At 37.8% G+C, this 14334-nt stretch overlaps 1 protein-coding gene across 7 annotated transcripts; it reads right to left on the minus strand.

Moving 5' to 3' along the window:
• Positions 1–41: 41 nt before the first annotated feature.
• LOC124884332 (serine/threonine-protein kinase pim-1-like) lies at positions 42–11202 on the minus strand. 7 transcript variants are annotated; one of them, XR_007042465.1, is made up of 12 exons: positions 8151–11198; positions 7434–7712; positions 7037–7192; positions 6797–6891; positions 5555–5602; positions 5255–5464; positions 3897–4074; positions 3623–3793; positions 3431–3509; positions 1267–1373; positions 758–886; positions 47–653 (listed from the first exon to the last, which is right to left on the minus strand). XR_007042465.1 is itself a non-coding variant. In XM_047392288.1 (9 exons), the coding sequence occupies exons 1-9, from the start codon at positions 8203–8205 to the stop codon at positions 1313–1315; spliced, it is 1422 nt and encodes a 473-aa protein (XP_047248244.1). In that variant the 5' UTR covers positions 8206–11201; the 3' UTR covers positions 1082–1312. The 7 variants fall into 7 exon arrangements, 3 of the variants coding, with proteins under 3 accessions (XP_047248244.1, XP_047248509.1, XP_047248356.1); XR_007042436.1 differs by having other exon boundaries at positions 42–653; positions 762–886; positions 5255–5602; positions 8151–11202; XR_007042420.1 differs by having other exon boundaries at positions 45–653; positions 5255–5602; positions 8151–11202.
• Positions 11203–14334: the final 3132 nt, after the last annotated feature.

Consider the following 14334-nt stretch of genomic DNA (forward strand, 5'->3'; position numbering starts at 1 on the left):
CCCCCACACTTTATCATTCAGTTTGCTTGGATTTAATGCTAAACTAAATATCACATGTTCATAAACAAAACAGACATTTATAAATTATCTGTAACATTTGCTGGTAAATTCAATTCTGGCTTGAAGATAATTAATATGGACTGAGAAGCATTTTTAGGTTTCCATATTTGCCTTTATATATAAATGGAAAACTTAAAGTCAAGTAAAGCAGAAGCAGACATGGCATTATCCTAAGATGTTTTTCACAAAATAACTCTAAAACAAATTTATTTAAACTTCATCAAAATTATATTTAATGAATAACAAATGTAGTGTTTATTACTGTGGTATAAAACAAATACAACAAAATAATATTATGTCAAATGAACTTTAGCTGCACTGGACAATAACAGCAACATTAACAGATATCAAAATTAAAGGCTAGCCAGAAACAACACAAACATCCAACAACCCAACAGTTGGTAGTTGTACCAGCAAGGGTGGATAAAGAGCAAACCTTCAGGAACAAGATTGTTTTAGGTATAATACACAGGAGAAAGGATGCTTCCCTCACTGAGGCAGTTCAGACTTGACTGAATTCAACAGCAACCCTGGCATAGCAAAGAGCAATCAGAAGTGAGACATCTTAGCAGATCTGTGCCTCAGGATCTTCACTGAAAAGAAAAACAAAAAACAGTATTAGGTTACATTTAAATTATTTGGTATCACACAATCAGTTAAATCTGTTGCATATTTAATTTGTTCTTGTTGCCCTCACCTACCACTCAGCTGGCAATTTTAATGTCCCTTCCTGCATGTGGTAGATCCATGCGAATTGGGACTTACTGTCGCCCTAAGGCCCAGGAGTCAAGGCTCGACCAGCAGGAAGCTCTCTCTCCAGGCCTTACTGCAAGAAGATGATGAATTTGGAATATATTTTCTAAGGTCTCACTGCATTAAGGTCTTTGAATCGCTCTTGGTTTGACCCCTCCTCTGAAGCCAGTTTGCCACCAAAGGGCAAAGCCCCAGGCAACACAGACCTTAGTATCATGTGGGTACTCAAACCCCTCCACCACGTTAAGGTGGCGATTCTGCGGAGGGGAGGAAACCAGCAGATTGCATCAAATTTTCACTTCAATACAATCCCCCATCCTGAGCAAGCACAGGGCGACAGTGGAGAGGAAAAGCCTTTTTACAGGAAAAAACCTCTAGCAGAGCCAGGCTCAGGATGGGCAGCCGTCTGCTTCGACTGGCTGGGGGTGGAGAGGACAGGAAAGAGTTACATACACACATAAATGCTGGGTCGGGGAGGATCTGGAATCAGGAAAAAACATCAAGAGTACATCACCGGCTGGATGGTGTTGGCTGACAATGATGGCAACAACAATGACAAACTGAAAGGAGAAAACATACATTTATATACACAGAGATATATATTCATGCATACACATTTATGTACATACACATACCTTCACAGATACAGAAAAAATAAATACATGCATAAAAGTAAACCAGAGAGCATGCAAACCCCAAGCCGAAAAGCCCTGACCGGGGTTTGACCCCTGGTCCTTGTTGCAACAAGGCAAAGAAGCTAATCACCAATATAAAAAAGGCATTGGTATCCCAAAATGTTGGTCCCCTACACACCATGCAAGCAGCAACTGTGAAAGCAATTCCAACCCAGTGCAGAATCTAGAGGGCAGATACAACAATCAAAGACTTGCAAAAAGCTGAGTTTTGCAACCCAGCCAACATTGCCAATGTTACACAGATGACCACCACCAGGTCAAACCACCACTACATATAAGATGCACCTAATCAACAAGTTCAGACCAACTCCTGGATAAGCTCACTAAACAACCATGATGCACACCCCACTGCAGGAAGCCCAGAAGATCCAGCAGAGCAAAAAAAATCCAAATCAGAAATGACTGTGAACCATAAACCACAAGAAGCTGCAAAACAGTGTCTCCCCAAGTAGTCACCTGAAAGCCTTCACAGCAGCCCCATCTAGCAGCACAACCAACCTCACAGACCCACAGAACCCAACAGAGCCAATCTGTGTAACACGGCACCCACAGCAGAAACGATGGCAACAAGAGAGCAACTGGAGAATCCAAAAAATCACCAGTTATTATAAAAAGCATAATTTCTACACTAGAGGGAAATGAAGAGAAGGAAACCAGGGTACCTAAAACAAACCCACCAATCACCAATTAAAGTTACTGATTTTGCGTTGACTAGAGGAGAACACTGGAGCAACTGGAGAAAACCAAACAAAAACACCAGTTATTATAAAATGGATGATTTCTAGACTAGAGAAGGAAACTGGGGCACCTGAAGCAAATCCACCAATCACCAATTTACCTTACTAATTTGTTTTCAACAAGAGGATACCGGAGCACCCAGAGAAAAGCCAAAAATCACCAGGTATTATAAAATGGATGATTTCTAGATTAGAGGAGGAAATTGGAGCACCCAAAGCAAATCCACCAATCACCAATATACCTTACTGATTATGTTTTGAATAGAGGAGGAAACCGGAGCAACTGGAGAAAACCAAAGAATCACCAGTTATTATAAAAAGCATAATTTCTACACTAGAGGGAAAAAAGAGAAGGAAACCAGGGCGCCTAAAGCAAACCCACCAATAACCAATTAAAGTTACTGATTTTGTTTTGACTAGAGGAGAACACTGGAGCAACTGGAGAAAACCAAAACAAATCACCAGTTATTATAAAATGGATGATTTCTAGACTAGAGAAGGAAACTGGGGCACCCGAAGCAAATCCACCAATCACCAATTTATCTTACTAATGTTGTTTCAAATAGAGGAAACCGGAGCACCCGGCGAAAAGCCAAAAATTCACCAGGTATCATAAAATGGATGATTTCTAGACTAGCGGAGGAAACTGGAGCACCCAAAGCAAATCCACCAATCACCAATTTACCTTCCTGATTTTGATTTGAATAGAGGAGGAAACCGGAGCAACTGGAGAAAACCAAAAAAATCACCAGTTATTATCAAATAGATGATTTCTGGACTAAATGAAGAAACTCAGGCACCTGGAGCAGACCCATAAATGTCCAGTTAATCTTACAAATTTAGTTTCAACTAGAGGAAACCGGAGCACCCAGAGAAAAGCCAAAAATGACCAATTATATTAAAATGGAAGATTTCTATATTAGGGGAAGAAACCAAGGGACCTGGACCAGACCTATAAATCTCCACTTAATCTTACTGATTTTGTTTCATCTAGAGGAAACTGGAGTGCCCGGACAGAAGCCAGATTACCCCTTTTGCGTAGTTTAACCCTAACCCCAGTCTTTCAGTATTTAGCACTGCCATATCCTCCACCTCTAATTAGACTGAATTAATGACAAAAAGCGAGGTATGCAATGTGTGTGTTTGTGTGTGTGTTCGTCTGTTTGTGTAGTTTATGAAAACCACGGGTGATGCAGTAGCTCTTCCAGGGTGGGACGCTCCTCGACGTCAACCATCAGACACTTTGTCAAAAAATCCTGGCAGTCTGGAGGGTCAGAGGGCAAAGAACAACAATGAAAGGAGTGACAGTCATAAAAGAGAATGAAACAGAGCAAATTTATTTGTGCTGTGAGATATGTGGACAAGTGATTGGCTCACTCTTGGATAGCCTTTTGCTGATCTTTAGCTTGTTTGAAAGGAAGCTGGTGGTCTTGAATAGCTTCTTGTGGAGTATTTCAAACAAGACCACTCCCAGCTGCCAGACTGTTGTGGGTCCAGCAATGTAGCAGTTGTGAATGAACCAGTCATGTGGCATGGTTTCAGGAACACCTTTAAGATGCGTAAAAATAAGACAATCAGAAAGAGAAAAAAGAAGAGTTTTAAAACAGCATTGATTAATGAGAAAGAAGTGGGATCTGAGGCCTAATCGTACCACAGAAAAGTTGATGTTGTTTTTTGTCATCAAAGCAGCTTAAACCAAAGTCTATGAGATAGACTCGTGGACCTTCTGAGCGGCTCTGAATCAATATATTGTCCACCTTAATGTCCCTGTGGAAGATGTTTGCATACTCAAGGTGAACCGTAGCTTCCACCAGCTGTTTTAGTATGATCTATAACATAGTCAAGAACAGCAGAGATTAGTGTATTGAAACAGCCGTCATATATGTTGAAGTTTTTCGCCGTCATACATGTTGAACTTTTTTGCATTTTGTCATGTTACAACCACAAACTTCAATGTATATTATTGGGAGCCACCTTTCTCTTTTGAGGTGTTTCTAAACCAGCTCTGTCTAGTGACTAAAGGCTTTGCTAAATCTTCTAACCTTCTTTAAAAATATCTTAAACTCAGACACTGGATGGAGAGCCTCTGTGAACAGTGGTTTTCAGTCTCACTATAAATGTCCTAATTGGATTTAGGTTGGGACTTTGTTCAGGCTATTCTAACACATGAATATGCTTTTATCTATACCATTCAATTCTAGCTCTGGCTGTATGTTTAAGGTCTTTGTCTTGCTTGAAGACAATACTCATCCCCAGTCTCAAGTCATGTGCAGCCTCTAACAGGTTTTCTTCAAGGATTGCTTTGCATTTAGCTCCATTCATCTTCTTCCAGCTTCTTCGTCCCTGCTGTAGAAAAATATCCCCACAGCATAATGCTTCCACTACTATGAGCTGGTGATCTGTGATGCTACGACAGTCCTCCTCGCTGCTTTTCTGATTGCCTTTGTTCTTATTCGGCCTGTCACTTTAGGTAGATGATAATGTCTTGGTAGGTATGAAGTTGTGGCAAAGTTTTTCCATTGTCAGACGATGGGCAGAACATTGCTCTTTGTGCGATGTTCAAAGCTTTGAATATAGTTTTAGAACCTAAGCCTGCATTAAACTTGATGCAAACTTGATTTCTGACCTATCTGCAGAAATACATTTTTAGGTGATATTTAATTGATTGCACTGGATTTTATTGAAGGGAAGCAGAGTAAATTAGGCACAATACACATTTTGGCCAGACGTTTTAGATTTTTGTCTGTAAAAAAATGTAAAACAGTTTTCCCTTATCATTCCAGTTCAGAATTATGTCCCACTTGGTCTGTCAAATAAAATCCCAATAGAATATATTGATGTTTGTGGCTGTTACCTGAAAAAATGTTAAATGTTTTGTGGAGTATGAAGACTTTTGCACAGTACTGCATTTCATAGTTCTCATATAGTTTAATAAATTCAGTAGAAGAAACAATAAATTAGAGCACATTTTATCTATAAAACACACCCAAACTCCATCTAGCAGCTTACCTTGGCCTCCTTCTCCTTTAGGGAACCTCTGTGGTCTGTAAGGTACTGTGAGAGGTCTTCAGCAGGGATGGGCCTCTCCATCACTAAAATCAGCTCCTGGTCCAGATCATACCAGTCCAGCAGGAACAATATGCTGGGCTGCCCCACTATTGCTGTCCTCAGTTTTAACATGATAACCACCTCTAAGGCCAGCTCACTGTCATTCTCATCCTGAAACATCCCAAAAACAGGAAAAACACAGAATGCTTCTGGGAATCCAGTAGGAAGTAAAACCAATCCCAGGTGGTGTTGCTCACTTACCTTATGCTTGAGGACCACGTTGTGTTTTAGGATATGTTTGATAGCTACCTACAAAATAGCAACAAGACTTTAATTAGCATGTTCGTGTGGAAATATCCTTAAAGGGGTATTTTACATTTTTTGAAGTGAGATTCTGTGATATTATTATCAGTAATTGTTCTCTGAAAAGGGTTTGTGTTATTGAGCTAGAGTTAAGCTTTGTTGAGGTTGCTGGGTGTATCAGTCCGCCTCATCAGCTGTGACTAGATCAGATCAGCTGACTTTGAGTTTACTGGAATGCTTCACAATTAACAATTAACTGCGAGACCTGGACAAACTTAGGAATGTAGCTGTTGCACCACTGACAGGCTCTAAAAAAGTCTAAAGTTTACCCCACTCTTCTCGACGGATGAGTCCTAACTGATCAAACAGAATAATGCAGTGGGCGTCTTTGATTATATTTAGCTTTGGAGTATTAACACGAACATTGTTTAGTAGAGTAAACATTAAAAGTAACAACAGTCTACAGTGAAACTGCAGATCGTTAACTTCCACTAATATAGATTTGTACCTCACAGATGTGAAAATTTTCAGTTTTAGTCGTTTCTGTTTGCTAGGGGTCAGTCTGACTAGCTATTAGCCTTCCACCGCTCTGAGGATTTTATCCCTTTTCTACAAACTCCGATTCCTACTGACTATAAGTAAGGAAACTATTTGTCATAAAAACGTCACAGAATCCTAATAAAAAATGACTGTGTGTGTGTATACATAACATTGTGTAGATCAATCCCTAATGGGACCAAACATTTGCCATTGTGGACATTTTACCTGATCCACACACGGGGGAATGGGTTATGTAGGTTAATGGTTAGGTTTAGTACTAAGGTATGAATTGAGTTTAGGTTAGGTTTAGGGTAAAGTGGTACGGGTTAGGGTGAGTTTAGGGTAAAGTGGTACGGGTTAGGGTGAGTTTAGGGTAAAGTGGTACGGGTTAGGGTGAGTTTAGGGTAAAGTGGTACGGGTTAGGTTTAGGGTAAAGTGGTACGGGTTAGGTTTAGGGTAAAGTGGTACGGGTTAGTTTTAGGGTAAAGTGGTACGGGTTAGGTTTAGGGTAAAGGGGTATGGGTTAGGTTTAGGGTAAGGGTCAGGGTTAGGCTAAAGCAATGACTGGAAGTCAGTGCAAGGTCCCTGTCAGGATAGAACACTATATGTGTGTGTGTGTGTGTGTGTGTGTGTGTGCATAAGTGTGTGAGTAACACTTACAGGTAATTTATCCTTCTCTCGATAGCCTGCATACACAGATCCAAAGCCTCCTTCTCCCAGTTTATAAAGCTCAATATACTTTTTGTAGAACTCGGCTAAACACATAAGAACATGTTTGAATTTTACATCAGAATAAAACCCTGTTCATTTGTGTTATTTCAGATCTAATTATCACCACACCTTAGTTTTGTCTAATAATAAATGTTTCTGTTAAAAATCTATCAATACTTAAACTCTGACCTTTTTGAGAATCTACCCTCTCTTTTTCTGCCTCCATCTTCTTCATCTTCTTCCTTCTCGGTGGTTCTTTAAGGTCCTCATCCTTCCTCTTCAGGTTTCTCTCACTTATATGTCTTGTTTCTGTACTGTTAATTACCAGTCTGGAGCTGCTGGACTCTAAAATTGTAAAAAACACCATAGAAACAACATGAGCATTTACTTACAACCACAATGACTTACAGTGTCTTAAAAAAGTATTCCTAACACTGAACTTTTTAACATTTTGTCAAAATACTGTCACTAACTTCAATGTGTTTTATGGGAATTTAAGTGATGTACAGCACAAAGTAGCACATAATTGTGAAGTATAATAAGTAAAAACTCTTTTTTTATGAATAAGAATCTGTAAACATCCAACCTGTGGTGATGTCCACTGTGGAGGAAGATGACTCTGTAGTTAGGATATGCTCTGGGAGTCCCTTCTTCTTCTTGGCTGGCAGTGAATGTCCTTCTTTGGTTATTTTCCTTTTTGTTCTCATCACTGTCTTGATTTGATCCTGGCAGCTTGTGGAGGGTCTGGCCACATCAGAGACCCTGGTCCTTTTTCTAGGAGTCTCATTTTTAGCTCTTTTCCTTTTCTTTGGTCTGCTGTCCTCAACAGACTCTGGACTCTGTAGTGTCATACGTCTCTTGCTCTCTGGAGTGACAGACATTGGGATTTGTTTTGCAATTTGTCAAATATTTAGTATTTCTGGATTACGTCACATACTGATATCTCATCAGGTACTTTATTTCAGAAACTGCTCAACTATTATTTTAGTTTTGTCAAGATCCATGCTTCTTTGAGAAGCTATCAGACATTCAGACATCTCAATGTTGCCCACCAGAAAAAGTTTATAAACAGAAATCCTCAACTCTCTTATCCCTCTCTTATCTTATCTTATCTTATCTTATCTTATTATCTTATCTCTTATTACTCTCTTAACAATACATTAAAAGCATAAGTTGACTGTAACTGATTAGTTTGTAACATTGACTGACTTTTTAAATCAGCAATCTCTTTAAATCTCTTTCTAAAAACTACAACATGAACATTCTCATGTTCATCTTGAGTGAAACTCGTGCACTCAGTTACCTTTAATTCTTCTGCGGGCTGGGGCTTTAAACTTCTTGTTAGATTGTTTGTTCATCTTTGTTTTTTGTAGATTTCACTGACTATCAGTTGACCAACAAGCAATGGAAGATTCAACTATCGTAGCTTCGTGTTACTCTCTGAGAGATTAGAATGTCAAGTTAGAATGTTTTGTTGTGACACAACTGTGAAGTCATAAAGCACATTCCAAAATATGGACTCGGTTATTAAAAGGCAGGTCATGTTGCCTAGCAACCCTCCCCTGTGTAGGCCCTGGTTAAGCCCTAACCTACAGAACACACAAAGATCTCTAAAATCAAACCAAAAACTCTTCCAGGGAATATTCAATTTAAGGATTGAAGCCCAAATATTGAAGCATCACAGGGACCTTGATTATTTTGATTTTACTGTAAAAAGCAGCAAAATAAGAAGCTTATACCGTTTGTTTGAATTTGCTTGCATTTTTTTTAAATTGATAAAATTTGAAAACTTTACTAAGAATAATTTTATTTACGGAGAACACAATATCCAACTATATTAGTATCGTTTCTTAAGCAATTAGCAGCACAGCATTTGCTCATCAAAGTGATTTCTCCTCTAACAAAATGATTGTGTACTTTTAGTAACTCAACAATCCATCACAACTGTTCAGGGTCTGACCACACCCACAAGCCACATTAGGATTTTAGGTGACCAGTACAAAGTAGTGTGTAACTGGGAGGAGTGAGGAAAGGGATGCATGGTTTTCAAAATGTTTTACAAAAAAATTTCTGAAAAATGTGATATGTACTTGTTTTTGGGGCTCCTTTTCTCTAACAACCCTAAATTAAATCTAACGTAACCCAAGTACCCTTTTACTGTTTGTAAAACCTGGCCTTTATAGAAGATTGACAAGAAGAAAGCTGCTGTTGAAAGAAAATCTTAATAAGTCCTGCTAAAACTCATATAGGGGACAAACCCAAATAAACAAGGTGCTTTGATTAAATGATCCGACTGCACTGTTTGATAGTTAGGATTAATTGGAATGTATGTACCCAACTTGAAATCTGTATGATTCGATTGACTTGACTTTATAAAGTGCCTTGAGATGACGTGTTGTGAATTTGCGCTATACAAATAAACTGAATTGAATTATATTAGACCAAAGTGTAACAAAGTGAGTACATGGATTACACCACGCATACACCATTCCAACTATAAAACATGGTAGTGGCAGCATCATGCTGTGGGAATATTTTTTTCAACAGTTAAATGGAAGTGGGTCAGAATTTATGGGGAGATGAGCTAAATACAGGGTAATACTAGAAAAAAATGTGATAGAGGTTGCAAAGGACTTGAAATTGGGGCTTAGGTTCACCAGCAGGGTGACCCTAAGAATACATCCAGAGCTACAATGTAGATCAAATTTAGATCAAATTTAGATAAAAGCACATTCATGTGATAGAACACCAAAAATCCAGACCTAAATACAAATGACAATAGGTGTCAATACTTGAACACTGAAGTTCACAGATGATCTCCAGACTGAGTTTGAGATCATTTGCATAAAATGGGTAAAGATTTCAGCCTTTAAATGGCCAAAACTGGTACAAACATATCCCCAAAAGACCTTTAGCTATAACTGCAGTAAACCATCCAGCTACAAATAGATTCAGCTCCCCTGAATCTATGAAGTAGAGATTCAAGGGAGCTGAATAAATATGCACATGAAAATTTTTTGGTTCTTATTTGAAAATAAAGATGAAAACATGTATTACCTTCCTTTCACATCACAATTAGGTACTGTTTTGTCTACCACATGAATCCCAGTGAATACATTGAGTATGAGGTTGTACCATGACAAAATGTGAGTCAACTATTTTCCAAAAAACTGCAAATCTTGTTGCTTGGTCTTATTTTTTTTTTTAAGTTTCCATTTGTTTTTCTTTTTTTGTTGTTTAGACAAAACTCCTTGAGCTCCTGAAGCTCATTAATCTAGGATTTAGGCTCTGTCCACACTAATGTGAACAGATTACATCTCACCTGTAATTCACATGAAAAGAAAGGTTCTACTGAGATTTTATAAACAGCGCTCCGCTTGTGGTGCATGCTTGTGTGCTGTACATTCAAATACTTTGTGAAAAATATTTACATAGGGGCCTACTTCAAGAATGCCCACAATCACGTTCTGAGCCAGAGATTACAACAACAGTAAAGCCATTATCATGTGTTTTTCCTATCTCGCTTTCCTCTGACTCTGATTCCAATAAACTTCACAAATAAGATGAAGTCATTGAGATAAAAAGGGTAAACTATGTCAAAAAAAGAAAACAAGAAAAAAGTCAAATCAAAAAATTTGTTTATATGAACACAAAATATGAAAGAAAGATTACAATGACGTGTGTGTAGATGTAGAAAAACTGATTAGCCTGCGTCTAAACTGACATCTGAGGAAATAAGCCTGAAACAAACAAAATTCAGTTTGCAATTGCTGCTTTGCTCATAATAGTAATAATATTATACTCTCAACATCCTGTATAGATAACTATAAAAATGCTCAATTTAAACATGATATTGTTTTGAAGTACTAGATGGATTTTAGGATACAATTAAAACATTAACTATTAAATAATTTCTCCCTTGTTTCATGAAGGTCAATTGTCTTGAAGATCTAAATTACTGTTAACTTATCTTCACCTGATCTGATCCATACAGATTGCCACAAAATTAGAATTTACAGTTACCTAGTTTATCATAACAATTATACTACCAAGCAAATTGTCTTCAGTTTCCCCCAGTCAGCCCTTTTTACTGCACACGCACATTTTTGTTGCTGCCACCATGTTCAAATAATCCCATTAGTGCTGGGAAAACAGATACATTTGTGACAGGGTTTAAAAGTTCACTGGATATACATTTGCTGGGTACACTTCTCATTCTCCAAAACATAATTAAAATGGAAAGACTGACGCCTCTGAGTGATATACTAGCGTGTGTGTGAGAGACAATATATGTTTTAATGCTTTGAGATGGTGTCAGTGTTCCTGTGATTTGAAGTGCTTCTGACAGTATCGCTCTCTTTTGCCGTGTTAATATTTTTATTTGTGCCTGGGTCTGAGAATGTATAATAATTGGTGTTTGTTATGATGTTTACTGGCTGAGTTAAAATAAACTCTGTTCTTGGAGCCTTGGAGAAGAGGATAAAGTAGAAAAATAAAGTGGTCAATGTTCTTAGTCATATATTGCCCTTTTAACCTAATCTAGATTCAGTAAAGTGCTTTTGTGTGAGTTTTCCATTTGCATAAACACAAATATCCTGAGCTATCTGTGTAGTTATGCTGCTATAGGCTTAGGCTGCTGGAGGACATAATGACCACTTTCACTCTCTTTGCTACATTCTCACACTACATTCACTACTACAATTTTACATTATTTGCTGTTATTTCAGCTTTTAACGTTGTTCTCTCTTTTCTCTTCCAAGAAGCTACGACTGGCCTGACTCTGTGTCTATCTGTGACACATTTCTGGAGATGGGCATCGTCCGAGCTTCTGCTGGCAACAACTTAATGCTCACTCTCTACCGATGATCCACATGGCCCTGTCTTTCAGTGTTTAAAGCTTTCTTTGTCCTAGACATAACAATTGACAGAGCTTTTACTGTAACTAATTATAAGTGCTCTCTTTCCGACTCTAACCTTGAAAACTGGCTTAGAGTTTATCTGTTCTTTCTTTCTAGATTAAATCAGTCTTGAACTGATCAACATGTGGATGAAATGATGACCGAGTTATGTTTTCTGTGTGAGATGATTTTATTATAAAGCTTGAAAACCCCTAAAAGACATAAATCAAATACATTTTAGCATGATGTGTTCTTAGAAAGAGAATCGGGTCTTATCTTGGGTTGTTGGAAGTTTTGAGATAGACTTGTGTTTAGTGCCCCCCACAGTTATTGGAACCCCTAGTACAAATGTCTACATTGACTTGTGGTATTCCTTCTCTTATTGCAGCAGCTTAATTTTACAATGAAAAATGTAGAGAATACCACCAGTGCCGCCACACTTTCTGGCACCCCTGCTGTTAATACTTTCTACAGGCCTCTAATGCTAACAGTGCAGCAAATTGTTCTCCCAGAGGCATTAGAAAATAAGCTGCACTGGGCCACAAGATTCGAATAAAAAATACAGTCCACATTTTTGAATTTGAATTATTTATTTTTTGAAAAATAAAACTTTCAATATACTTTCTTCCCGAATTTAAGATCTAAATTACAGGTTTCTTGTTTTCTTCAGTTCAACATAGTCTTGTAAAACCATTTTACAATATAGACTTGAAATAGACATTTGGCTGACTTATACATGTAAGCAACACTCTGTAAATGTTCCTAACTTTCATAGTGTGTTTTTTAAAATATAAAACTGGTTTCACAAAGCAATCTTGTCTGCCCAGGCAATAATGGGCATAATTCTTTTTCCATTCCTTTCGAGCAATGTGCCCCTTTTAGAAAGTGAATTTTTAGGCACTTTGGTTTTTAATGGTGGCAACTTTTTTGTTGACATTTTTTGGATAAAATTTTTCTGGGGATTCAGAAGATGTATCTTGGGCTATGATCCCTAATAAATCGACTTGGCAACACCCTTCTCTGCTCCCACAGCATTCTACAATGTTAGAGCATACAGGAAGAGGGATCTTTGACTGCTCCTCTTCTCACAGACTCTCCAGGGTCCCTGGTCTTCTCAAATGCTCTCTTCTCTTCAGCTCACTTCACAGGTTTCCGACATCTCTATCTCTATTATGTTTTGGATCGTCATACGTTTGAGGTCAGAATATTTTTGTTTACTGGTAGAATTTGTATTTAACATTTCATGATTTTTCAAAAGGTTTGTGATTTTCTTCAATCTAACTGGACTTTTGGAGTAGAAACAGGCCCACAGCATCACTGATGTTCCATCCTACTTTACAGTGGGCATGACTTAATTTTCATAGATTTTCTTTTAACCCACCAGGGTTTGTGGCTGAGAGGTAAAATTTTAGTCTTATCTGACCAAAGTCAGTGTTTTGATTAAAGTTCCACAAGAATTGTTTTTTTTGAGATGGTAGAACAGATTTTCTTTTTCTGGAAACACACCCTATAATCAACTATCATGTACAGTAGTTATTATTAATAGGTGTCAGAGACTTGGTCACCCTAAGATGATATTGTTTCCTTAATGTCTTTTAAGGTGAGTTTTGTAGATTGGTTATTCTTTGACCTTGCTTTCCTCCTTATTTTCTTACTCAGCCTTTTTTGTCCCAGTTCAACCTGTTTATCACTTTTTAATTACTGCTTTGACAGTGGATATGGGCAAGTTTAGCGAGTAACTGTGTTCTTTTAACTATTTCCTGACTTATGAAAACACAAATTTGCTTCACTTTCTTGTCTTTCCCATTTTGATGAGTGGGCAAGAAAAAATTGGACCTTATGTGAAGTTATTATATAAACCAGTGAACCAGGAGGTCTTGGAATTTAGCAGAAAAGTAATCAATACTATAATCAACAAAAAAAAAAAATTGAAGTCAAATTAATGTTTGATTCTTCTAAATTTTATACTGAGAGATTATGCTTGAGCAGTAGAAGACAAATTAAGACTTTTTATTTATCACTTATTATCAGGGGGGACAAAATAATAGAGTTGGGGGTGTGGGTGGGCACAGTCAGACTGAATAGTTTGCTCTAGTGCTGTAGTGATGAGTAATTATTTTCATGTGTACAGTTAGGCTCAACAGTATTAATTAACTAACTAACTTGTTCATAAAACAAAAGCCTCTGAAATTGTCATATTATCTCTGTGATGGACACAGATACCTGTGTCATTTCTAACCAGCAATAAACCTCTTGGTTGAATGAAAAATGTTTCCAATCTAAATCTGCCAGGGGTATGAATAACTTTGAGCCTAAGTTTAGAAAATGAAACAGGTTGTCTGCAATCACTGATTTCAAGAGATGTTAAGCTCATGATGAAGCGAGTAAATGGCTTTGTTTTGGTGGAGGTGGTGGGCAGAAACACAAGAATGTTCCTGTTAGCAGAATTAATCTCTTTGAATCTTCAACCATTCACAGGAAAAACCCAGGCAGCCCTGCTTTACAGCATGAACCAAATCTCCATCAAAACAGGCCATTTTCAACGTTTCAGGTTGCAGCTTTCCGCCCATAATGAAGGGGATTTTAAAT

This window comes from Girardinichthys multiradiatus, chromosome 1, assembly GCF_021462225.1.
Source record: "Girardinichthys multiradiatus isolate DD_20200921_A chromosome 1, DD_fGirMul_XY1, whole genome shotgun sequence".
Lineage (NCBI taxonomy): Eukaryota > Metazoa > Chordata > Actinopteri > Cyprinodontiformes > Goodeidae > Girardinichthys > Girardinichthys multiradiatus.